The following is a 27926-nucleotide window of genomic DNA, read 5'->3' on the forward strand; positions in this document are numbered from 1 at the left end:
GTGAATTTTAATTGAAAAGTTTCGTGTTTTTAACATTAAAAGACATGCCTATAAAATAAGAACCTGTAAAAGTCTTCACTAAAATGGTAAAGTGCTCATTTCCAAGTAGTAAAATATTGAAACTTTTTCTTTTCATCGTTGATAGTGATTTAACATTTCATTACTTTATCGTTATTATGATTGTCATTATTTTAGACGAATGCATGGAAGTCAGAGGACTTCCAAATGCACGGACGTCAAAGGCTACTTTCACCCGGGTAGCCTTGCGAATGGCCACTGCTGCGCGTGGGGCTTTCTGGGGATTGTAGTCCATAGGCCTCCTTGCGCAAGCGCCGTGGTACCAGACGCAAGCTGCGGGCGACATTGTTTGGGATGCTGGGGTGAGGCCCTCCTGGACCGCGCCCCTCTCGGAAGTGTAGCCAGGAGTAGGGGTGTAGGATGTGCAGCTGTGACCCGTCCCTGTGGACTGAAGTAGGAGGAGTGGAGGAGGGGACTGGTGACCAATGATAAGGCCTAGTGGGTGGGGTAGGCTGGGGAAGTTCAGCGGCCCCTACCTACCCGGGATGGGATGGGAAGCGCTTGGTCTCGGTTTGGGGAGCAGCCCTGGGTTTGACAAAACGTGCATCTTCACGTTTCGTGACAGCGACTTGCGCTGTGCCACCTTGGGTCGAGGCTTAGGGTCAGTCTTGGAATGTGCATCTCTGGATAAGGGCAGAGGGGAGCTGGCTCAGGGTTTGGGAGTAATGGCTGGGGCTGTGCCTCCCTGAATGGGATGAGAGATTTGCTTAAGCAGCTTGTCTCTGGAGATAGAGGATGGCTTGGGCTATTCTCGCTCAGTTTGGTGGGGGCGATTCTGGCTCAGCACCCCTAAGTTCTTGGATGGGGAGTTGTCTTGGGTCTGAACTCTGGATTTTGGCAGCTCTGACTCCATTGGGGCATTTGTGACTTCAGGGCAGAGGTTCCGGCTTCTGGCAATAAAGAAACAACTCAGACTGTAAAAACTCTGGAGTTTAATGTCACCAAACACATTTTGAAAAGAACTGCCCCAGGCCTGGCGCGGTGTCTCACTCCTGTAATCCCAGCACTTTGGGTGGATCACGAGGTCAGGAGATCGAGACCATCCTGGCTAACACGGTGAAACCCCGTCTCTACTAAAAAAAAAAAAAAAAAATTAGCCGGGCATGGTGGCAGGCACCTGTAGTCCCAGCTACTCGGGAGGCTGAGGCAGGAGAATGGTGTGAACCCGGGAGGCGGAGCTTGCAGTGAGCCGAGATCGCGCCACTGCACTCCAGCCTGGGCGACAGAGCGAGACTCCGTCTCAAAAGGAAAAAAAAAAAAAAAAAAAAAAGAAAGAAAATAAAAGAACTGCCCCAAATTATTAACTCCATTCTCACCTCACATGCTGTGAGCCAGGGAGTACGGAATTTGAGTATTATAAAGCACATGAGCAAATGTAAGTTGTTAAATTACACTCACCAAATTTGAAGTTTGAACGCTCTCTGTATATTTGATAAAGTTAGAGATTTAGTGTTAATTATTTTAGGTGTAATAGCAGCATTTATTACATTTCTGATCGTGTTTCTGGACAATTGCAGTTCCAGATTCAGCTGCACTTTTCCTCTAGGTCTTCATTCCCTGAAGAGGTTGATATGGGCATCTGGTCTCATTCCTGATGTATTCCTCAGATCAGAGTAGTTGTCAGGTTGAGGGATGAGAAAGGCATTTGTGTGAGAGAGCTGTGTGGACTTTGGCAGATAGGGAAAAAACAAGAGTCCTGAGGTGCCATGTGTCCCATGCCTTTGGCTCCCCACCTTTTCCACCCTGCTGTCTGCCCTGAAAGGCCACCATTGCCTTCTGGCCTTGCTTGTCTTTGGCCAGTGGGAAGTCTCAACAGGAAAGTTTGGAGAGAGGAAGAAGTGTGAGTTGGAGGATCTTGTCCCCCAGTTCTCTCTCTGCAGGATTGTCACAGATTAGCTGCCCTTCTAAACAACAGGTCATGGTTTGGGTGGCCCTGGCCACACAGTCCTCTCAGTTCCAGGGTCCAGGGACTGCTCCCTCCCCTTACCTCTTAAGGCCCAGGTATTATAATGGCACCTCCCTGTCACTTCCCAGGATAGAGCCTTATCCACTCTGATTTCCTTGCCCCCAGCCAACACCATCGTAAGCTGTCTGTTTATTAAACTCCCCTCAAATTTGAATGTGCCATCTGGTTCCTGCCATGGCCCATAGTTGATACAGGCAGGGAGTGTCTGAAGCCAGAAATTCAGGAAACCAAACCCTCAACCATATATGTGTGACTGCATGTGTGTAGATGTGTGCTTGAAAATAAACCTGTCCCATTATTGGCTCTTAAGTGAGAATGGGTACTGGAAGTAGAGGGTGAGTTTATGTCTTTGCACGTGCGTATAATGTATAATATCCAAGCCAATTCTGTTTGTGCATTTGTTAATATTAAGAAACATTGATTGAGTGCTTGTTAAATGATAAGATCCTTAGCAAGTACAGTGGATAAAAGAGTACAGCTTGTTTTTTTTGTTTGTTTGTTTTTGTTTTGTTTTGTTTTTAGGATTTGTAGTTTTTTGACAGGGGAAAGGAGGAGTGTTTCCTTGGTAGGTTTTAACTATTGTAAAATGATGTAATTCATGCTGTATTAATAAGTTGAACATTCCTTATTTTGGCCTTTGTTGGAGCCCAAAATAAGAAGTGATTAATAATGTCTCTTAAAGGTATTAAAGGAGAGAAAAAGAGCCCAAGGATTTACCAAAAAGACATTTCATATTCTATTAACCTGATTCTATAACCCTGTGAGCTGCAATTCAAAGGGTAACCAACAGACCAGTGCCAATAAATGATATTGGTCTGTGACCAGATAATTTGAGAACTTGATTGTAGATGTTTAAAATTTTGTCTTATTGATTAATATAATAATAACAATTGGGCTTTAATTTGCATACCTTCTTAATTTCCTTTTTCCAGTAATTTCTTTTTACTGTATCTTACCAAAATATCAGTCTGTGACAGACTGAAAGTAACGGTAATAATAATATAAAAACTAGTCCTTTATCACAGATAGTGTGAGAAGCACTATCTGAGAAAGCACAAACGTGGTTTTTGGCTTTTATTTTTTAATCTTTGGAGTTTACACAGTGCTTAAAGTGGCAATTTTATACAGTAAGTTTCCCCACAAAGGCGAGAGGCAATTGAGCTTACAGCGTTTACCAGATGGAATCCCAATAAAAAATAAACAGAACACTCAAATTGGGTAATTTGAGAAGAGCTTAATAAAGGGACAATCTATAAAGTTGTAGGCAGGCTGTGGTAATCAACAAAGGGTATTGCAATATTTCAGAGCTAGTGATAGCAGGGTAACTTACTGCCTTTAGGACTGAAGGGCTAAGGGAGGAGGCAGTCACTAAAATGTGAAGAAAGATTTATGGGATGACAGCTGCCTGATGGTGGCCATGACCTTTGGTCAATGGATATGGAGCATAGCCATTCCACAGCAACCTCTAGGGAAAAACCTGGGGGAATAAATATTCTGACTTCACTCTTGTCCCTTCCCTGGATCTCTTGCTGGCTTTCCCCATTGGTTGAACCCAACTGGAAGCTAATTGGCAAGGGAATCCACTGATATTAGCAGAACAGGAAGGGACTTTAGTGTATATGAAGTGGCAAGCTTAGAAGGTCTATCTATCTACTTTGGTCTACGTGCAGTCTGAGAACATGTACAGTTCAGTATACTGTGAGCATTTCCAGAGCAGAGGATGCGTCTTATATGTCATAAGTGTGTCATCAATATTTGCAAAAGCAAGGGATAGAATGGGTGCTGGAGAGACAGTTTAGGAAGCCAAGAGTCAAGGTGTAGATGTTTAAAAATTTGTATTATTGATTAACATGATAATAAAAATTGGGATTTAATTTGTATATCTTGGCTAATCGCAAGTTCTTTAGACCACAGGCCTGGCCATACAAGATCAAGTCTTTCATGTGAAAGTGGAAATAGCAGAAGGTCCCTGTCATCCTGAGATTGCTCTCTTTTTTTTTTTCTTTTTTTTTTTTTTTTTTTGGAGACAAAGTCTGTCTCTGTTGCCCAGGCTGGAGTGCAGTGGTGCAAGCACAGCTCACTGCAGCCTCTGCCTCCCAGGTTCAAGTGATTGTCCTGCCTCAGCCTCCTGAGTAGCTGGGGTTACAGGTGCCCGCCACCAAGCCCAGCTAATTTTGTATTTTTAGTAGAGACAGGGTTTCACCATGTTGACCAGGCTGGTCTCGAACTCCTGGCCTCAAGTGATCCACCCGTCTCGGGTTCCCAAAGTGCTGGGGATTACAGGTGTGAGCCACTGTGCCCAGCCCTGAGATTGCTCCCTTACTCAGCAATTCTGGAGCCTTTTTTCCAGCGTAATTCAGATGTAGATTATGTCAGTTCATTCACAAGTCTGAGAAAAGGAAAAAATGTGCAGGTTTTGACCCAAAAGCTTGAGGAGAGAGATAGGAGTTACACAGTGGTCTGAGATTGAGGGACTGGGGACAAATCTAGGGAAGTCTTGAGGAGGTGGGAGTTCAGTCTGTTCAGAATGAGAAGAGATGATATCTAGGGAGAGAAGAAATTGTGAGAAATTTGTACAGATAAGGAAGGAACCAATGTTCATTTATAACTTGTTGAATCCATGATCTCATGGATTCTTTCTTCTTTGCAGTTCTGCTTTTCCAGAATCCTGCCCTTTCCAAAAGGAAGACAGTATGATTAAGTTCCAGGTAAGTTAAGGGTTTCTTTCTCTTTAAATATACTGTTCGTTCTGAGGAACCAGCACTTCTGTTTTCTGAAAGGTGGTCAGCATTTTTTAAGTGACTACTATGTATTAGGTACTTCATCTTACTCATAATGACTTTGTGAGGCAGGTGGTTTGACTCCCTTTATAGAAGTGAAGAAACAAACTCACAGATTTCAAGGTGTCTATTTTGGTGCTACTCTAAGTGTGGTTCGTGTACCAGTACCAGTCCATGAACTGCTTATCACTGCCCCATGAGGGAAAAAGAATCAAGACTAAGTTCAGAAGCTTTTATAGCAATTTGGTGTTGCCGCAGCATCTGAGTGCATGGGCAGCATATACATGACCATACTCTAAATGTCACTGGTCTCGTTCGATAAGTAACAAGATTTGAATGGGTATGTATTGGTCAGAGTTCAACCAGCAAGGCAGAACCAGTAAGAGATATATATTAAGAGATTTATCATAAGGAATTGATTTATATGATTATGGGGGCTAACTAGGCAAGTCCAAAATCCACAGGGCAGTCCTCAGGAAGGGTGGGCCAGAACTCTTAGACACAGACTGAAGCCCCTGTCTATGGGTGGAATTTTTCCCCCTCCCAGGGAAGCCTCAGCTCTGCTCATAAGACCCTTCAGTTTTTTGAGTCAGACATACTCAGATTAGTTAGAATAATCTCCCTTAAAGTCAACTGATTATGGACTTTAATCACATCTACAAATTATCTTCATAGCAATACCTAGATTAGTGTTTTATTCAATAACTGAGGACCGTAGCTTAGCCAAGTTGCCACATTAAAAAGACCATCACAGTGTGGAGGAGGGATTTTCTTTTAATCATGAAAAAAATTAATTATGAAAATACACAAAAAGAACAAATGGTATTATGAGGCTCCATTTGCAGTACCCATCATGAAGTTTCAACGATTAACTTACTGCCAAAGGGATTTGCTTAATCTGTTTTTCAGTTTTTTCTTTCCCAGAGTATTTGAAAGAGGCATGGTATTTACACTGTATTGGTTTTTCTCTGAGCACATCGCTTTTGTATAGTACCTTATTATATATGCAGCTAAAATGAAAGAGCTCACACTTTATCCTTCTGCCTGGAAACCATCTTGCCCAAGTCCAAGATTCATTAGGTACATTTTCTATCTTCTAAATTACAGCAACAGTTTACCAAGTGTTCACCACTACATCACCCAGGTAACCATTTTTCCAGCCTCCTATAACAGTGTCCTCAATGGTTATGGCCTGGACCTAAAGCCAATGCCATGAGTATTTGGTAGCACTCTGCTGGTTTTGGTTAGCTTGGGTGTGTCCTCATAGTGAAGACAGAGGGACAAGAGAGCAAGTGAATGCGTGAGATCTGTCAAGGCCCAGGTTAGAAATGGCACATTCTCACTTCTGCTTCATTTTGGTAGCCAGAGCAAATTACATTGCCAAGTCAAAACTAAAGGGGTAAGAAAACACACTCTGGTCCTTTAGTGGGATTGGTGAGCATGGAAGAGGATATTTCTAAACAGCAATCTAATTTACCACATTCTCTATGTATTTCAGTATATATTTCCTTAAAAACTGACTAATGAGATAATCAATAATTATTTGGTATTATCTAATACCCAGACAATAACCAAATTTCCCTGATTATCTCAAAAAATTTTTAACAGTTGGTTTGTTCAAATGGGATCTTACCAAAAGTCTATACTATCATATAGTTGGCTGTTGTGTCTCATAATCTCTTTTAATCTAGAGAAATCTGCCCCTCTACTTTATTCTCTCCTGCTATTGACTTGTAGAAACCATGTTTGGTATCCTGTGTTCTTTCCTACATTTGGAATGCATTTGCTTGCTTCCTTTTGGTGTCTTTCAATGTGTTACTCTATCCACAGTATTTCTTGTAAGTGGAAGCACCAGATGCTTGAATATATTCAGGTTCAAGGTTTTACAAGAATACTTCATAGATGGTTATACAAGAATACTTCAGAGAGGAAAATATTTATAGATTTTTGCAAGTGTTTATTCGTTGAAAAATTTGGTTTCTTAATATTTTGGGGCTGTCCTTGTATCTGCATCCTATGACAATCGCTGCCTAGGATTCCTACAAGGCATCCATCCAGCTACAAGGGTGGTGGAGAAATGAGTGTTTTGTTTTCCCAGGCTCTATAGTTGAGGCAGAGAAGGGAGAATGGGGTGTAGGCTGGGTGAACCTCTATTCCTAACCCCTTCTTCCTACATTGGAACACCCCAAGCAGACTTCAGTGTATCTGTATTTCCTGAATGATTAACTCCAATTCAATTTTGTTGCCTCCCACAGAAGAAGGCATACAGTAGTGTTACAGAGAGAGTGATGCTATTAGGACAACCGTGCTGGCTCCCCTAGATTTTGTTTTTAATCATTGTCAGATTTTGGTAATTGGACAATTGTTAGGAACATATTCTTTGTGAAGTCCTTTGTAACTGCTTACAACTTTCATTTGAAAGTTCTGCATTATTTAGAGATGCAGAGTCTACTGAGAGAACATATCTGTAAATACTTAACTCTGAGCAGTGTGATATATGCAGCAATAGAAATATTTTATGTAAAAATTGTTTTCTTGATTAGGAGATGGTTATTAATATCAGATTATTCCCCACATCCTTTTATTTTGAGAAATTTCAATTTATCAGGAAAATGAAAGAATAGCATAATGTGTAATCTTCACCTAGATTCACCAATTGTTAACAATCACCCATAAACATATGCATAATATACGTATATACACACACATATCTATATTTTATTTTGATGACCCAGTTGGGGATAAATTGCAGGCATGATTATAATTCATTCCTAAATATTTCAGCTTGTATCTCCTAAGAGTAAGAGCATTTTCCTACATTTCCACATTACTGCTAACATACTCGAGAAATTTCACATTGATACCACTATTTTTTAATACCTAGTTGATATCCAAGTGTTCTTAATTATGCTAATAATCTCCCTTTTCTCTATTGTGTTTTTTGAATCTAGGAGCCAGGCTTTTAGTTACCCTGTCTTCTTAGTTCCTTTTAACATGATAAAAATAGATTAATCTGCCATGAAAAAGTGAAAATACCAAATCTTGGTGTGTGATGAGAAATGAACTCATGGAACAGTACTAGACTTGTGTATCAGCACAACAGCTTAGTATAGATTTATCTGTGCCTATTTCCTGGGCCATATTTTATAATTTGATTAATATTGTCCTTTGGGAATCCCTGATCCAATAGGATTAATGTCCTTATGAGACAGCCTCAACAGAGCTTGCTCTCATTCTCCCTCTGCCATGTAAGGACACAGTGAGAGGACAGCTGTCTGCAAGCCAAGAGAAGAAACCTGAATGAAACCTATCTTGGTGGTACTTGATCTTAGACTTTCCAACCTCCAGAAGAGTAAGAAGTTAGTTTATTTTGTTTAACCTAATCAGACTGTGGTATTTTATTAAGGCAGCCCAAACAGACTAAGACCAGTCATTTGTGTGGATGATTGACGTGGCATGTAGTTGATGTTTTAGGAAAGGGCGACATTCAAGGACATAGCTGTTATCTTCACCAAGGAAGAGCTGGCAGTATTGGATAAATCCCAGATAAAGCTGTACCAAGATGTGATGCTGGAAAACTTCAGGAACCTCATCTCAGTGGGTGAGTAACTGAGCATCAGACCACTGGACCTGTGTCCTGAAATCATCATTTCAAACCACATAGAAAACTCCAGTTAGATCACAAGGAGAAACTTTGACCACTGGAAAGAAAACACCTAAGAGATGCATGTGCAGGTTAGAACCCTGCAGTTAATGAGCTTTTACAGATCAATGTGAGGATCTGGCCCCTTGTGATGGGTTTGTGAGGGAGCTCTCCCCAAATCTCATACCCCTGGCCTGTGGGCATTCAATGCAGGTAGTAATCCCTCCCTCCCCTAATCACACATTTAGGCTCTCATTCTTTCCTCATATTTCTCAGAATGAGACATAAAATTCACACATCACCAAGAGCCTTGATCTATTGGATGCTTCTGGAGAAAAATCAATGTTTATCCAATGTTTTGGATAAACCAGTGTTAAAGGAACAAAGGGAGAACTTTGATTTGGTTGGCAGTTACAATAGCCAACACTTACTGGTATGTAGTAAGTGTAATCTAAGTGTTGGCTTATTTGATTACTTTTTGATAAATATCTAACCTCATTTTCATTTCTCAGAGGTTCATATACAGTTATGTGCTACCTAAGTTTAGTTTATGAGATAGAGATATGGTTTGGCTATATCCCTACCCAAGTCTCATCTTGAATTGTAGCTCCCATAATTCCCATATGTTGTAGGTGGGGCCTGGTAGGAGGTAAATGAATCATGGGGCAGGGGTCTTTCTCATGCTGTTCTTATGAGAGTGACAAGTCTCATGAGATTTGATGGTTTTATAAATTGGTGTTCTCCTGCACAGGCTTTCTCTTTGCCTGCCACCATGTAGGATGTACCTTTGTTCTTCCTTCACCTTCTGCCATGATTTTGAGGCCTCCACAGCCATATGGAAATATGAGTCAATTAAACCTCTTTCCTTTATAAATTACCCAGTCTTGGGTATGTCTTTATTAGAAACATGAGAATGGACTAATACAGATAGTTACTGTTATTATCCCCCTTTTATGGACATATTACTCTGTTTTCACACTGCTGATAAAGACATACCTGAGACTGGGCAATTTACAAAAGATAGAGATGTATTGGACTTACAGTTCCACATTCCTGGGGAGGCCTCACAGTCATGGTGGAAAGTGAAAGGCACGTCTTACATGGTGGCAGACAAGAGAAGAGAGCTTATGCAGGAAACCGCCCCCCCTTTTTTTTTTTAAGAGTCTGGCTCTGTAGCCAGGCTAAAGTACAGTGGTGCTATCTTGGCTCACTGCAACCTCCAACTACCAAGTTCAGGCAATTCTCCTGCCTTAGCCAACCCAGTATCTGGGACTACAGGCATGCACCACCATGCCCAGCTAATTTTTGTATTTTTTAGTAGAGACAGGGTTTCACTATGTTGGCCAGGATTGTCTCAATCTCTTGACCTCATGATCAACCCACTTTGGCCTCCCAAAGTGCTGGGATTACAGGTGTGAGCCAGTGCGCCCATTCAGAATCTCCCTTTTAAAGACCATCAGATCCCATGAGACTCATTCACTATCATGAGAACAACACAGGAAAGACCGGCACCCATAATTCAATCGCCTCCTACCGGGTTCCTCCCATGACACATGGGAATTGTGGGAGTTACAATTCAAGATGAGATTTGGGTGGGTACACAGCCAAACCATATTATCCCACCCCGGCCCCTCCCAAATCTTATGTCCTTACGTTTCAAAACCAATCATGCCTCCCAACAGTCCCACAAAGTCTTAACTCATTTCAGCATTAACTCAAAAGTCCACAGTCCAGTGTCTCATCTGAGACAAGCCAAGTCTCTTCCATCTATGAGCCTGTAAAATAAAAAAAACAATTTATTTACTTCCTAGATACAGGGCAGGTACAGGCATTGTGTAAATGCTGCTGTTCCAAATGGGAGAAATTGGCCAAAACAAAGGGGCTACAGGCCTCATGCAAGTCTGAAATCCAACGGGGCAGTCAAATCTTAAAGCTCGAAAGTGATCTCCTTTGACTCCATGTCTTGCATCCTGGTCACGCTGATGTAAGAGATGGGTTTCCATGGTCTTGGGCAGCTCCACCCCTGTGGCTCTGCAGAGTATAGTCTCCCTTCCGGCTGCTTTTGTGAGCTGGTGTCGAGTGTTTGTGGCTTTTCCAGGCACACGGTGCAAGCTGTCGGATCTAGCATTCTGCTGTCTGAAGGACAGTGGCCCTCTTCTCACAGCTCCACTAGGTAGTGCCCTGCTAGGGACTCTGTGTGGGGGTTGTGACATGTGGGAATTATGGGACATGACACTTGGGAATTATGGGAGTTACAATTCAAGAAGAGATTTGGGTGAGGACACAGCCAAACCATACCAATGGATGAAACAACTGAGTCACAGAATTAATAACTTGCCCATGATCACACAGCTTATAAGAAGAACTAGGATTTGAGCCCTCCTAATCTGGCCCTAGGTCCTGTGTTTTTAATAAATAACCTCGTGAAACCAACGTGTAATCTGTAGACACAGGACCTTCTACATAAATCTGCATATCCCTGCAGTTGTTTCTCAAACTGCAGGATAAAACCCTCTTGATGAGTTCTGAAATCAAATTACTGTGTCATAACTAGCAATTTTTAAAAAGCAAAATAGATTAATAGAGCAGAAAACAGAAGAATTTATCAAAATGCCTTGCACATCATATGTAAGTATCAGCTGATAAAACTTCTGTTTTAGTGAGCAGTCTGTGTTGATGTCCGTGCCTATTCCTACTGAGTCACAATGCTGATTTTATTGTGGGTTACAATCAAAACAATTGGGAAACCACTGCTTAAAACCCATTTGGGGCAGCTCATAGTCTCCCTTTCCCTGATACTATCTTATAAACTAAAGTCACTTTCAATAAAACAACCCAGAAAGGACCTTGAACCAGAAGTGGTATCCAGTGGGACTTGACCATGATATTCATGCCATTTTGAAACCCATCTTAGGGTCCCAAAAATATGATCATCCTCTTCTGCCTCAGCCCCCTGTTTGTTATATACCACAGTCTTGCTTCCCTGGGTGCCAGGCCATTGACAGTGCCACAGTATCTGTTCCCCATTCTCATAGTCATGGCTCTTTGAGATTCTGCAATAACTTAAAAGGTCAGAACTTAAAGAAATGGATTATAGTATCTGAGTGGTCTCTATCTTTTCATGAAGGCAAAGAACCTCGGGGAAAATAAAAAGGATGTCTCTTAAAGCTTGTCTCAGAGGTTTACATATGCATCCCCGCACAACGCCAGGACCACATTTCACAATGTTTATCCCTATTTCAATCCCCATCGCCTTTTTATCCCCATCCCCTTAAGGCTTACCATGTACAGTAGTGCAGGTTGTACACAAACATACATGATAGTCCTCCATATGACAGTGATGTGAAGGAAGGGAAGCCATCAGGAGATAGGACTTGCTTGTTTCTGAAACCTCTTGTGACCCTTTGTGTCCCTTACTCTGCCCAACATATAAAAAACACTCCATCAATATGTATTATTTCTATACACACATATACTACATAAAATGGGAGCCTTTCCCATACCTTTTGTAGCAAGATTATTAAAGTCTTTTTATTGACCACTCTTATAGTGGGGAGGTGAATTTCTTCCTTCATAAATTTTTCCTAAGATTTCCTTTTATTCTTTTTTGCTGTGTGGGGGTGGAAATGTCTTGCTCTGTCACCCAGGCTGGAATGCAGTGGCACAATCTTGGATCACTGCAGCCTCTGCGTCCCAGGATTAAGCAATCTTCCAACTTCAGATTTCCAAGTAGCTGAAATCATGGGCAAAACAGAACCAATTTTCAATTTTTTTGTAGAGATGTGATCTCACCATACTGCCCAGCCTGGTCTTGATCTCCTGAGCTTGAGTGATCCTCCCACCTCAGCCTCTGAAAGTGTTGCTATGACAGCCATAAGCCACTGCACCTGGCCAAGATTTCTCTTAATTTCCCTACAATACTTGATTTCTAATTGGCAGCTCACAGGTTAGAATTACTGTGGCTCTAACTGTTTCCCATGCCAATAGAAGCCAGGGACAACTTCCCACCCCATCATATTTCATTTTCTCAAAACCTCTGGACAGGTGATTCACAAATTCTCTTTCTTCTCATGGGAGACGGGATTAAAAACAACATTTTGAATCTTCAGGGAAAGGGGTTAAGTCACCTTTCTCAAGAAGTGCTTCATTGCTGACAGATTTGGAAACAAAAGATCCGGGATTTAAGTGTGAGTCAGGATTATATCATGAACCTTCAAGAACAGTGTTCCCCACATTTAGAAGATGTTTCCCTCTGTGAAGAGTGGGCAGGCGTGTCTCTTCAGATTTCTGAAAATGAAAACTATGTAGTAAATGCCATTATCAAAAATCAAGATATCACAGCATGGCAAAGCCTGACACAGGTTCCTACTCCAGAATCTTGGAGGAAAGCCAACATAATTACCGAGCCCCAGAAATCTCAGGGAAGATATAAGGGAATTTACGTGGAAGAGAAATTGTACAGACGTGCTCGGCATGATGAGAGCCTCAATTGGACCTCATGTGATCATCATGAGTCCCAAGAATGTAAAGGAGAGGACCCTGGTAGACACCCCAACTGTGGGAAAAACTTGGGTATGAAATCAACAGTTGAACAACATCATGTGGTCCATGTTTTACCACAGCCTTTCACATGTAATAACTGTGGGGTGGCCTTTGCAGATGATACAGATCCTCGTGTCCATCACAGCACTCACCTAGGAGAAAAATCTTATAAATGTGACCAGTATGGAAAGAACTTAAGTCAGAGCCAATATCTTATCATTCATTGTAAAACCCACTCAAGAGAGACTCCCTATGAATTCCACGAATGGCCTACAGGCTGCAAACAGAGCTCAGACCTTCCCAGATGTCAGAAAGTCCCCTCAGGAGACAATCCTACAAATGTAAAGAATGTGGCAAGGGCTTCAGGTGCAACTCCTCCTTTCACAACCATCATCGAGTCCACACAGGGGAGATGCCCTACAAATGCCACGTATGTGGGAAAGCGTTTGGATTTCGGTCACTTCTTTGTATTCATCAGGGAGTACACACAGTGAAAAAGCCCTACAAATGTGAAGAGTGTGGGAAGGGCTTTGAACAGAGCTCCAAACTTCTTATCCATCAGAGAGTCCACACTGGAGAGAAGCCCTACAAATCCAGTGAGTGTGGCAAGTGCTTTAGTTCAAGCTCCGTTCTTCAAGTCCACTGGAGGTTTCACACAGGGGAGAAACCTTATAGGTGTGGTGAGTGTGGAAAGGGCTTCAGCCAAAGTACACACCTTCACATTCACCAGAGAGTCCACACAGGGGAGAAACAATACAAATGCAATGTGTGTGGAAAGGATTTTGGGTATAGTTCTGTTCTTCACACTCATCAGAGAGTTCACACTGCAGAAAAACCATATAAATGCGAAGTGTGTGGAAAGTGCTTTACAGTTCATATTTTCACTTCCATCAAAGCAATCACACAAGAGAGAAACCATATAAATGTGATGAGTGTGGTAAAGGCTTCAGTTGGAATTCAGATCTTCATGTTCATCTCAGAGTCCACAGAGGACAGAGGCCCTATAAGTGTAAGGCATGTGGTAAGGGCTTCAGTCGTAATTCGCACCTCCTTGCCCAACAGAGAGTGCATATAGATGAGACACAGTACACACATTGTGAGCATGGCAAAGACCTTCTGACTCATCAAAGACTACATGAGCAGAGAGAAACATTATAAACGTAGTAAGTCAGGGTTAAATTAGGAAAACAGAAGCCACACTGTATTCCAGATAACAGAGGCTTACTCAGCCTGTGGGAGGGCTGGGGGAGCAAAAGACAGGGACACTGCCATCAATAATGTCAGCCTGCAGCACTGGAGTGTGCCAGGCAAGGGTTGTGGATTTCAAGAACTTCTGTGAAGCTCCCATCAACTGCTGTATGCTACAATGGTAAAGTAGGTTACTCTTGACAAATGGGTGGTTTGTGGTAGTGTTTGTAGTTAGAGGTCAAATTTCCATTAAAGGGTGTGTCCAGGAAGGAAATTCTAATTGGGATGATTATGGTAAGGTCTTCAGTTTAGCCAAAGTCCTTAGATTTTTTTTAGTCCCCAACAGAACAATACTCTCTGTATGAAGAACATTCAAAATTGTGCTCAGAAATGAAACCGATGCTCTTACTATGAAAGAACATTAGTACTCAGGTTTTCCATGAGATTCTCTGCACAGGCGAGAAGCTCTACAGAAGTGGTATTTGAAGGGTGTGGCAGAGGTAGTGCTGTGTTTATCACACTGGTTCCATTTCCTTGCGAATAAGAAGACTCTATTTCCCAGTAACACTTGCAGTTAAGAGTGTGCCCATGTTTGAGCTCTAGCCAATGGAGTGTGAGCAAAAGTGATATAAGCCACTTTCAGGTCTAGCCTTTATAGACATCCTCAGGCTTCTCTATTCCTGCCAAGGTGACCTTGGAGGCTGCTTATTCCAGACTGCATTGATAGAAGGTCGCTATCTGATCTGTGTTGGATTTCTTTTTATAGTAAGAAATAAAAATTCACTGTGTCTCACCACTGAGATTTTTGGTGGTTTATTTGTTACTGCAGCATTGCCTAGGCCATCCTGACTAGCATGGAGGGATTTTATAGCAATATGTTTCATTGTCAGTGGAGTCCACATACAGAAGAAACATTGTAATTCAGAGTTCAAAGCTTTTACGTCTTTAAGGCTAGATGTGGCAGTGCAACCATCTAAAATGGTATGGATGGGACTTCTCCAGTGATAACCTTCATTCATTGGTGTGTACACCAAAGAGAAATGTTCAAGATGATATAGCTGTGGTAAAACTTTACTGAAAAGTACAACCCACAGACGTAAGAAATCTTATACAATAGAGAAACTCTGTAGCGTGGGAGCTGAATAAGTTTGACAGCTCACACCTTAAATGTGATTAAAAATTAACTAGAATAGGTGTTCTGTGGTTAGTCTTAATAAAATTAATTCAATAAAACTAACATTTACTAAAGTGAGCAACAACATGTAAAAAACCAACAGTGTTAATTGCAGACTGATGCAGTCTTCTTCTCAGCAGACTTGTATAATAATAATGGGTTTTTAAAGGGTGCTCTTTCTGTCAGCTTCCTACCAAAATTGTCATTTAATTGGGGATAATAGATGAATTCGAGAGGAGATCTCATTGCTTATTTTTATTTTTATTTTTTTGGAAACAGGGTCTTGCTCTGTCACCCAGGTGGCTGGAGTGCAGTGGCCTGATCATGGCTTGCTGCTGAAGCCTTGAATTGCTGGGCTCAAGTGATCCTCCTGCCTCAGCCTCCTGAGTAGCTGGGACTACAGGCATATACCACCATGTTCAGCTAATGTTTTCTTTTAAAAATTTACTTGTAGAGATGCGGTCTTGCTTTGTTGCCCAGGTTAGTCTCATTCTGGTTTCAAGTGATCCTCCTACCTCAGCTTCCCAAAGTGCAGGGATTACAAGTGTGGGCCACTGCACTCAGCCCACAATGTCTTTTATTTTTTCTTCAAAAACAATGTCCTTTTCTGTTTTAATTGACTTATAAGTTTCTTCATTTGGATCATGGTTTATTCCTAGTTTTTCTTGCATTATATTTTCCTGCCAGTTATAGTTTGTAAACAGAACAGCCATTCAAGTGCAAATAAAACCATCCCTGAAGTGTCATTTTCTTACTGAGCAGGTGGATAAGAGTGAAATATTTTTAAAATTCTGTGTCAGCAGAAATGAGGAAATGAGTGTTCTTACATAAGTTGGTGGGGAAAAAAAACAGGTACCAAGTTGCTGGAGAGGATCTTGTCTATATGTATCAGATGTACAATGTGCATTGTCTTTGAGCCAATGATCCTGCTTCTCAGAATGTATTTTTAGGATGTAATTACATGAGTGGAAAAAGATGGTTTCAGAAAGAAATATGTTCTAAGAATTTTGCAATAAGAAGACCATAAACGACCTGAAGCTTCATGTATAAGAGATTAAGTAAATTAGGGCATCCCATATAATGGAATAACATGGCTCCATCAACAATGATCTAGACCTATAAAAATGTCCACATATTATTGTCCATGTCCACCACATACTCCAGTCCTCCTACTTGCAAACAGTAGGTTAGAGAAAAAATCTGGGATACACATTATCCCAGGAAGCTTTTGGGGTTTAGAATGGGTGCAACATTCCCTCATGACAGAATCGGCCCTCAGCCTTGGTGGAGGTGTCCCAGGCAATCCTGCAGTTTGGCCAGGAGCAGCCCTTGCATATCACATTAAGCTTTTTAAATATATGATGCTAACAGGATTGTCTCCCTACTTCATAAAATTGTTTGCTTTTCCTCTTGTAACAAAGTAGCATGGAAAAAGCAGAAATTAGTCTAGCTCCCAATCAGTGGGAGCCAACTCATTTACAAATATAGACGCAGAGATCCTATATAAATATGAGCATGTCAAATCCAATGATTTGATAAAAGCATAACAGACTCTGCTCATGTATAATTTATCCTAAATATGCTTATCAGCTTCTGCCTCATAACACACACAAGAACTGAGTAGCTCTACATACAAATTTATTTAGCTCATGATGTGTGAGCTGGCAAGTTCAGTTGGGCTTAGCTGGGCAGTTCTGGTGTGGGACATGCTAGATTATCTTAACTGGGCTTTGTACATGCATCTGCATTCAGCTAATGGCTCATCTGGGCCTGGCTATTTTATGATGGTCATAGATGAGACAATGAAGTTCTCTCTGTCATCATGGTCTCTCATCGTCCAGAAGACCAATCTAGGGTTGGTCCCATAGTACCAGGGTTTCAAGAGCAAAAGCTGTGATCTCTTAAGGCCTCATCAGAGAACAGGCTCAATGATACTTCCACCACATTCTAATGATTAAAGCTAATGAGCTAATGATTAAAGCTAATGAGTCACAACACTGGCCCAGATTCTTGCGGTGGGATTAAGACAAGATAAAAAATGTTGAGACGTAATCATTGGAAGGAAAAAGAAGGTACTATTTTTATGTTAGAGAATAATGTTATTTACTTATAAAATTCAAATCCGCCTGTAAAATTTGACCAATTGAAGTATGTTTTAAAATTATCAGTTCCAAAAATTGGTTTCATACAAAATTGGCACATGAAAATTCATAGCATTACTATTTAAGAGTCTTTTATAAAATGTAGCCAAAATGTTTCATTCACAATAACAATTGTGTGCAAAGACCAGAATTCTCCAAAGGTAATTCTGGGAGTTCCCTTTGGGATGCCTAGGTGAGTAGCTATCTGGAGCCTCAGACTCCCACATTCTTCAGTGGGAAGAGCTTTACATGAGCTCAACTTCCTAGCGGCTTTCTCTTTCTGATGGGAGGTGTTAGAACCTGGCTTTCTCATGCAACTTCTGTGAAGCTCTGACAACTAAAGCCAGATTGTCTGCTTTAGTCAATCTGTTAGATCAATTAGTCATTTGATCTGACAACTAAAGCCAGATTGTCTGCTTTAGTTAAGTAGTCCAGATTACCTGCATAGTCAATTTGTTCCTTCACCAACATGAATGCCTTCACAATTGCTCTTTAAGAAGGATAAAAAGATAGGGGTGAGGTGTGGTCTATCTCCTGCTTCACTCAGGCCCTGGTGCTTCCTCAAGTGGTGTGACAAACTGTGGTCCTGTGCGTTCTCTTCCAGACCCTTAGCTTATATATTTTCCCTATAAAACTTAGTCCTAATCCCAGCATTTTGGGAGGCCGAGGAGGGTGAATCATGAGATCAGGAGTTTGAGACCAGCCTGGCCAACATAGTGAAACTCCGTCTCTAAAAAATTAGCTGGGCATAGTGGCAGGCACCTGTAATCCCAGCTACTCAGGAGGCTGAGGCTTGAGCCCAGGAGGTGGAGGTTGCAATAAGCCGAGATCACACCACAGCACTCCAGCCCAGGCGGCAGTGAGAGACTCTGTCTCAAAAAAAAAAAAAAAAAAAAAAAGAAGTCCCTTATGTGTGATGATAAAATTTGATGAAGAGCAACATTGGTGGACTTACACTACCAGAGATCAACATTTATTATATATGTTCTATAATTAATACAGTGTAGTATTAGCTCAGGAGAGAAAAAATAGATCAATGGAAAAGAATAGGGAGTCTAAAAACAGATCCACATGTATACAGTGAGTCAGTTTATCAGCCTTGAAATACGTTGGAGAAATAATAGTCATTTTAATAACTGATGCTGGGTTCACTGGCTACTTAACACTAGTTCTTCATACAATTGCAGGCAATAAATACAAATAGCATGCAGCTGGCAGACTGGGATCAGTGGCTATGCCTCCACTAGACTGCCCATAGAAGCACATAGTAACAGCTACCAAAGGTGTCTGATCTGTCTTGTCTTTTTTTTAACTCATTTTGTTCAGGTATAATTTACATAAAGTGCAGACTTTAACCACATTTGTTTTAACAAATGTACATATCCTTGTAAATAATGCCCATTCAACATGTTAAACATTTTATTTACCCCAAAAATTTCCCTTGTGCCCCTTTCCCTTCATTTCTTTCCAAAAAAGGATATAATCACTGTTTTGGTTTCTATCACCATATGTTGGTTTTGCCTATTCTTGAACTTTATATAAATGAAATCATACTGTAAGATAATCTTGTATTTGGCTTTTTTTCATTCAACATGGTTTTCTAGATTAGTAATTTATAATAAAGAGTACTGCATATTTTATTATTGTTTATAAATTGTGTTCTAAAAACATTCTATGTTAGTAAAATTTATAGTAAACTTCTATAATGTACAACTTTTCTTTCTGGAGAGCCATTTATTAAACATTTATTAGCATATCACTCACAGAGGAGATGTAAGCCCAGAATTGGCCTTTTTCTTCTGAAGTCAACTAGCTTTGAATTAGAATGTAACATTAGTTATTATTCCTCATTCCCCACTCATTCTCTGTATCTACTTCCCTTATTTTTTTCTTTTATTTTTCTGCAGACACTATGGTTATTTAAGTGTCTACTTCTCTTTTTCTGCATGTCTTTGAGTGGAGACACTGGTCACCTTTGTTTCCCACTGTCTTTTCAAAGGTGCATGTTAGGGAACAAAAATATAGTGTCTCCCTCTGGAGCAGTAGATTTGTTTATGGCCCACTCTAGTGAAGACAGTGTCTCCCTCTAGGGTGAAGGGCAGTGGTTTTATTCCCACAGGCTATCATAAAAGATTCAGGTTTCCTAAGCTTAGGGTTCTATTCCTACAACACAGCCCGCTAGGCCTGTGGCACCTGGCCTTCCATGTCACTCTATGGGATTAGAATGCCAGAAATCATTGCAAAGAATGACACTCTGGCTACTGCTGTGGTTGTGGCTAATAAAGTCCTTTGTCTCAGAGCCAGGAGTCTTTTGTCTTGTGCCAGCATCTGTGAGACTGTCAGGCTAACTTGTGAGCTCATAAATTGGTTACTTTCAGATCCTTGGTTTTTGATGGAAATAAATGTCTCTTAATCTTAGAGGCAAACTAGAGCTACCTGGAATGCTTTCAGCTTTTTACAATTTTTTACTGGTGAAATATACATAACATGAAATTTACCATCTCAACCATTTTTAAGTGTATAGCTTAGTAGTGTTAAGTACATTTACATTGTTGTAAAACCAGTCTCCAAAACTCATTTTATCTTGCAAAACTAAAACTCTATCCCATTCAACAGCAACCCTCAATTTTCCCCTGCTCTCAGCCACTGGCAACCACTTTACTTTGTGTCTCTATGCATTTGACTTCTCTGGGTCACATAAATGGAATCATACAGTATTTGACTTTTTTTTTTTTTTTTTTTTTTTTTTTTTTTTTTTTTTTTTTTTTTTGAGACGGAGTCTCCCTCTGTTGCCCAGGCTGGAGTGCAATGGTTCCATTTTGGCTCACTGCAAGTTCCGCCTCCAGGGTTCACGCACGCCATCTTCCTGCCTCAGCCTCCTGAGTATCTGGGACTACAGGCACATTCCGCCACGCCCGGCTAATTTTTTCCATTTTTAGTAGAGACGGGGTTTCCCCATGTTAGCCAGGATGGTCTCGATCTCCTGACCTTGTGATCCGCCCACCTCGGCCCCCTAAAGTGCTGGGATTACAGGCATGAGCCACCACGCCCGGCCCAGTATTTGCCTTTTTGTGACTGGCTTATTTAACTTACCATAATGTCCTTAAAGCTTATTTGTGTTGTAGAATGTGTCAGAATTTTCTTCCTTTGTACACTTGGGTTTCTTCCACTTTTCGGCTACTGTGAATAATGCTGTTATGAACATAGGAGTAGAAATATCTCTTCAAGACCTTGCTTTCAATTCTTTTGGACACATACCCAGAAGTGGAATTGCTGGATCATATGGTAATTGTATTTTCAATTTTTTCAGGATCTGCCATTCTGTTTTCTATAGAAGCTGCCACCATTTAACATAATGTTTTTAAGTTCATTTATATTATTATGCTTGTCAGTCTTCTTTTTGTGTTCAGAGTAATCAGGAAATTACCACAGTTTGCCCATTCTCACGTTGGTGAACATTTGTTTCCAGGTTTTGGAAATTTTGAATAAAGCTACTAAGAATATTCTTGTATTAGCGTTTTTGCGGACATATGCTTTGATTTCTCTTGGGTAAATACCTAGGAGTTGAATTGCTGTCATAAGCTAAGTGTATGTTATCTTTATGAAGAATTGGCTGTCCTTGTCTATTAACATAAAGAATGAGGTACTTTATTGTTCACTTAAAATCCTTATGTGGTCGGGCTGTGTGGGGTGGCACATACCAGTAACATACCTGTAGTCTCAGCTACTGAGGAGGCAGAGGAATCACTTGAGGGCAGGAGTTTGAGGCTATTGGGTGCTACAATCGTGCCTGTGAATAGCCACTGCACTCTAGCCTGGGCAACTTAGCTAAAAAAATTTATGTGGTTAAAATTTCAATGTGTTTATGAAATTTTTGTATAATGATTTTTTAAAAGAAAACTTTCCCATACTCCCAGGCACTAATTATTTTCAAAACATGAAGAATATGTTTTAAGTGGTGTCAGGCACAAATCTAATTTTAATTTTTTCTAATTGGATAGTCAAGGCTTTCAACATTTATTAATGAGTCCCTTTTTTATTTACTGATCTTAAAGGTCACATTTATACTACACTAGGTATATCCATTCCTGGAGTCTCCTATCTTTTATGTTTATCACTGAAATCTCTGACCTTTTTTTTTTTTTTTTTGAGATAGAGTCTTGCTCTGTCACCAGGCTGGAATGCAGTGGCACGATCTTGGTTCACTGCAACTTCTGCTTCCTGGGTTCAAGTGATTCTCCTGCCTCAGCCTCCTGAGTAGCTGGCATTACAGGAGCCCGCCACCATGCCCAGCTAATTTTTGTATTTTTAGTAGAGAGGAGGTTTCAGCATGTTGGTCAAGATGGTCTCCTGATATCATGATCCACCCACCTCAGCCTCCCAAAGTGTTGGGATTACAGGTATGAGCCACCATACCCAGCCCATTTTTGTTTATTCTCAAACCACTATCTCACATCTTTAAGAATGATACTTTTGGTAGAAGGCAAGTAACAGTGAATATGCTAAGTGTATGTTTAACTTTACCATTTCTAAAAATGACTATACCACTTTATACTTCCATTAGCAGTCAATGCAAGATCACTTGTTCTACATGCTAACCAACACTTGGGATTTTTAGTCATTGGGATTATTTGTAGTGTTATCTCACTGTGGTTTAATTAGCATTTCCCTGATAAGTAATGATGTGGTTATCAGTCATTTTATCATGTGCTGATTGGTCATTTTATATCTTCTTTGGAAAAGAACTTTTGAAAGTTTTGCTTGTTTTTTGTTGGTTTGTTTCCTTACTGTTGAGTTGTAAGATTTCTTAATATAGCCTAGATACGAATCCTTTCTCAGATAAATACATTATGAATATTTTTTCCTAGTCTTGGCTTGCCTCTTCATTTTGTTAATGTTTTTAAGAGAGTAAGTTAATTTGATGAAGTTCTGGTTTATCTTTTTAAATTAGATTTTGTGTTCTTTTTTGCCTACCTATGAAATCTTTTTTTGCCTATCCCAAGGTTTTGAAAATGTTCTCCTATATTTTCTTGTATAACATTTGCAGTTTTAGCTTTTCATTTAGGTCTGTTACCTATTTTGAGTTCTTTTTGTGTATGATGTGAGGTAAGTGTTGAGGTTCATAATTTTCAAATAGGTGTCCAGTTGTTCTAGTGCTATTTTTTGAAACAACTTTCCCCCATTGAATTACCTTTGTGGCTGCACTGAAAATAAACTGATCATATATACTTGGCTGTATTTTCTGGAATCACTTCTGTTCCACTGATTTATATAGATATTGTTAAGCTTTTGCTATGTCTTGACTACAGGAGCTTTAGAACAAGTTTTGAAATCTGATACTGTTATTCCTCTAATGATGTTCTTCCTTTTCAAAAAATTTTGACTATTCTAGTTTTTTTAGTTGGCTGTTTTTTGCATTTCACTGTAAATCTAAATATTAGTTTCTGCAAAAAGCCTGCTCTAAATTTGATTGATACTGTGTTGACTTTATAGATCAATTTGGAATTCTGGTTCTGGGTAAGATGGAGTAAGCCAGTGGCTGGGAAATTCTGGCCTAATGGTTAAATATGGTGTATTGACTGTTTTTGTATGCCCCCATGAAGTAATAATGGCTTTTACATTTTTTATTGAGACAGGGTCTCACTCCATCGCCCAGGCTGGCTCACTGCAGCATCAACCTCCTGGGATCAAAAAATCCTCTTATCTTAACTTCCTGAGTAGCTGGGACTATAAGCATGCACCGCCATGTCCAGCTAATTTTTTGCATTTTTGTAGAGATGGGGTTTTACCATGTTGCTCAGGCTGGTCTCAAACTCCTGAGCTCAAGCATTCTGCCCTCGGCCTGCCAAAGTGCTGGGATTACAGGTGTGAGCTACCATACCCAGCCTACATTTTTAAATAGTCAAAAAAATCAAAAGAAGAATATTTTATGACATATGATAAGTATGTAAAATTCAAATTTCAGCATTCGTAAATTTTGGTTGAAACACAGTCATGCTTATTTGTTTACATATTGTCTATGGCTGTTTTCCTGTTATATTGGTACAGTTGTGTACTTATGATAGAGTACAATGCTCTCATCACTTCATACTGCGACTCAGTGTATCATAAATCACAGTAACACAGTTATTACAAGTTAACAGATTTTTGAGTGCCATATGTATCACTCTACTATGATATTTTATTTATTTTGCATATTCGTCATGTCAAAACAAGAAGAGAAAATCAAATTTTGAATGTCATGCTTTTAAGGTATAGTAAAGTGTGGATTATTTTGTTAGAGAATCTGATGGCTGACTATTGTGTTTGTTATGCAGTGACAGCTGTACAAGAAGAAAAATTATAACATTAATACTGCCAGATTAAAAACTTATCCCAATATTTCCAAATCACAGATAATTATGGCCAAAAATAAAAAATTTAAAATGGAATATCTTATCAAAGCAGAATTACTTTTATGAAATAACAAATGAAAATGAGGCTATAACCAAAGTAAGTTTTAGAGTGGCTAATCTGTTAGTCAAGCAAGAAAAGTTATTTACTTATGATGAGTTGGTCGAATCATATTTTGCAGCAGCTGAAGAAATGTATCATATAAATTTGTCTAAGACTATAAGCCTTTTGACAAGGACAGTTTCTTAAAAAGTTGAGAACATTGGGAGCAGCACTGATAGTCACTTTAAAAACAAGATCATAAAAAATTCCCAATTATTGTTGCCAGTGATAGTGAAAATTTATCAGCCATAAGTGAACACAAAACAAAACAAAACTGAAAGACAAAATTATAAGAAAATTAAAATGAGAAAAACAGAGGATCAACAAATTTCTATTGCCACTTTGTATTTACCTCTGGGAGCCAAGAAACAATGCAACTGGGCTTAAGACCATCACTGAGGTGTACTTTTCTGGTGACAGATATTACCTGGATTTGTTACATGAATCTATTTGGCATCTCTGTGGGACCCCCAAAACTGTTAAAAAAGTAATTTTCAAAAAATAAAATCATAACTCTTACACAGGTATGAAAAGACCAGCTAGGGAATGATAAACTATTTGCAAATCATGTATGTGTAAAAGTCTTGTATAGAGAACATATAAAAACTCTCAAAACTCAATAGGAAAACAATCCAATTTTTTAAGCTAAAAGATTTAAACAAGCACTTCACTGAAAAAGATATACGTATGACAAAGGGGCACATGCAAAGATAATCAACATCATTAGTCATTAGGGAAATATAAATCAAGACCACAATGAAATATCACTACACATCTATTAGAACAGCTAAAAAAAAATAGCAACAATGTCAAACTCTGACAAGGATGTAAAGAGACTGGAAGTCTCACAAATTTCTGTTGGGAATGTAAAGTAGTAGAACCACTCCAGAAAACAGTTTGACAGTTCCATAAAAATTAAACATATCCTTACCATACAACCCCATAACTTCAATCCTGGACATGTACTCCAGAGAAATGAAAACTTACATACACAAACAAATGCACACAAACCTGTACATGAATGTTCATAGTAGCTTTATTCATAATGGCAAAAAACTGGAAACAACCAAAATGTTCCCTAATAGGTAAATGTTAAACAAATCGTGGTACATCCATACCGTGGAATACTACTCAGCAATAAAAAGGAATGGACTATTGATACACACACAACTTAGAGGGATCTTAAGATAATTATGCTAAGTGAAAAATGTGAATCTATTTTATGGTTGTAGTTGTATAACATTCTTGAAATGACCAAATTATAGAGATGGAAAGCAGATTAGTTGTTTCTAGATATCAGGAATGGTGGAAGGGAGGGGACTGGGTGTGACTATCAAGATGTAGCAAGAAGGAGGGCTTTGCAGTGATGGAATAGTTATTTATCTTGATTGTGGTAGTAGCTATATCAGTCTACAAGTGATAAAATACAACAACACATATTCATGGTATCAATATAATTCCCTGGTTTTGATGTTGTATTTTAATTAAGGACAGTATAATCATTGGGTGAAACTGGGTGAAGGGTACGTGGGACCTCTTCTACTATCTTTTCAATTTCATATGAATCTGTGATTATTTTAAAATAAAATGTTTAAAAAATAATTGGATGCTTAGGATCTCTATAGAGGATTTTATTTATTTCTGCCAGATTTACAAGCAATACAGGGTCAGGGATTTAGTTGACTTGGATTTGGGTTTGAATACCTGCCAAGTTGGGCCTACTTCCCATTCAACTTTACACCTAGGATGCAGCCCTTTGGTGTTCCATACACAAAACCCAAGTGATTTTTTTTTTTTTTTTTTTTGAGACGGAGTCTCCCTCTGTAGCCCAGTCTGGAGTGCAGTGGTACGATCTCGGCTCACTGCAAGCTCTGCTTCCCGGGTTCAAGTGATTCTCCTGCCTCAGCCTCCTGAGTAGCTGGGACTACAGGTGTGCGCCAACACAACCAGCTAATTTTTGTATTTTTAGTAGAGACAGGGTTTCACCATGTTAGCCAGCATGGTCTCAATCTCCTGACCTCGTGATCTGCCCACCTTGGCCTCCCAAAGTGCTGGGATTACAGGCGTGAGACACCACGCCCCAAGTGATTTTTTAAACCATGGTTATCCACCCCATCTTTGGCAGGTCCTAGACTCCAACTATCAGCTTCTCAGGTTTTTACCTTAAGGAATTGGCAAATTCCACCTCAAACTTTTTTTGAGATAAAAGTGGTCTCAAATACCTAGCTTACCTTAATGGATTTTTTGCAGAGACAAGGTCTCACAGCATTGCCCAGGCTGGTCTCAAACTCCTTAGCTCAAGCAATCCTCCCACCTCAGCCTCCCAAAGTGCTGGAGATTACAGGTATGAGCCATTGTACTCAGTCTAGAATCTGATTTGTTATGATGGTTTCCATATTTTAATCTGTCTCTTTTTGCACATATGCTGTTATTTATTTTTGTCTTTCTCTTCAGAGGGAAACTTGCTGAGGATTTGCATTGACTTTAGTTGAAGAGAATATGGTTTTTGTTTCCAATATTTCCAGTCCCTTCTATGAAGTATTGCAAAAACCAATAACTTGTATTTAATCTAGACTTTACATCAAATTTCTACTTTACAGAACATTTAAAAGAGCAGAGGAGAAAATATGGGGATGCCTTTAGACAAATCCAGAATTTAGACACCTAATTTGACATTTTTATTTCCCCAACAGTTCAAGGAAATAAAAAATGGTGGTGGTAGTGCTGTGTGTGGGAGGGTCGGGGTGGGGGCACAGTTTTAGAGTAAATGACTTCTTGGTGAGATAACAATCAAATAAAATGGATCAAAATATTCGGATAATGACTGGAATAAACCAGCTGTAAAAGTACTTTTCCCCCAAAAAACAGGATTCAAATTGGGATGCATGTTAGATAATACTAAGAATTGTTAATTTTATTTCATGAGGTAACGATTTTGTGGTTATGTTAAAACATCATTATTTTTAAGTGATACAAATAGTATTGGGAAGGGATAAGGCCAGGGATCTACTTTAAAATATTTCAGTAACAAAATTCAATAGTCATAGATATTGCCTGTATGGCAAAATGTTGGGAAGTGTTGAATTTAGGGTAGGCGCATTTGGTGTTTCATGTTATCATTTTCTTTTTTTATTTTTCTTTTTTGTTTTTGAGATGGAGTCTCCTCTGTCACCCAGGCTGGAGAGCAGTGGCACGATCTCAGCTTACTGCAAGCTCCACCTTTTTGTGTTAATATCGAAAGTTTCATTAAAAAATTTTTTCCTGCCCAGAAGGAAAGTCGTAAGTACATACTTCCTGTAGTTTGACTTGTTATAGTTATCTGGAGTCCGTCTCCCATCTCAACCTACCCACCTCTTCCTGAATAACCATAAATTCACATGGCTTAAACAGATTTGTAGAAAAGATACGTTTATGTTAAATATGTGAGGTCAACGGGCAACAGAGGAATAGCCAATTTGAAGCCTGATTTGAATTCAAAAAATTTCAAGACAGGAGCCATTTTCCATATCATATTTTCTAAATTTCCTGCCAGTACAGCTTCCTTCATTTTTCAGATACAACTTGCTCTTTCTGTGCTTGATTTCAAGACTGATTTGTCCTTGGAATTCCTTGTGGATTCTTGGCATCTTGAAATCAATTGTCTGTGCCAGATAGCATAAGCAGAGGTCTAGATGAGTACAGGCACATATAAAGAGGCAACGGAGTTAAACCACGTCTGAGATTCCATATTCCTGTCCAGTGGACAGCCCAACTCCCTTTTAGAATCTTGTTTCTTCTCATACTCATCACTTTTCCGCTAAAGTGTGTTTCTTTTCATACTAAAACCTTCGCTTTTATCCCCAAATAGTTATATTTTCTTTATATTTCCACATGCTCGTTTTATCTTGAGGAAAAAAATTACAAAAATAAAAAGCCCAAG

The 27926-nt window shown here is 39.6% G+C and overlaps 1 protein-coding gene across 1 annotated transcript; it reads left to right on the top strand.

The window, feature by feature from the left end:
- Positions 1–89: 89 nt before the first annotated feature.
- LOC117977144 (zinc finger protein 285-like) lies at positions 90–27926 on the top strand. The gene is given in 6 exon segments (XM_063601088.1): positions 90–471; positions 4695–4752; positions 8299–8425; positions 12545–13339; positions 13342–13872; positions 13875–27926. Coding segments are annotated over 6 exon segments (2076 nt in total). The 5' UTR covers positions 90–199; the 3' UTR covers positions 14168–27926.

Source organism: Pan paniscus, chromosome 21, assembly GCF_029289425.2.
Source record: "Pan paniscus chromosome 21, NHGRI_mPanPan1-v2.0_pri, whole genome shotgun sequence".
In the NCBI taxonomy this organism is placed as follows: domain Eukaryota; kingdom Metazoa; phylum Chordata; class Mammalia; order Primates; family Hominidae; genus Pan; species Pan paniscus.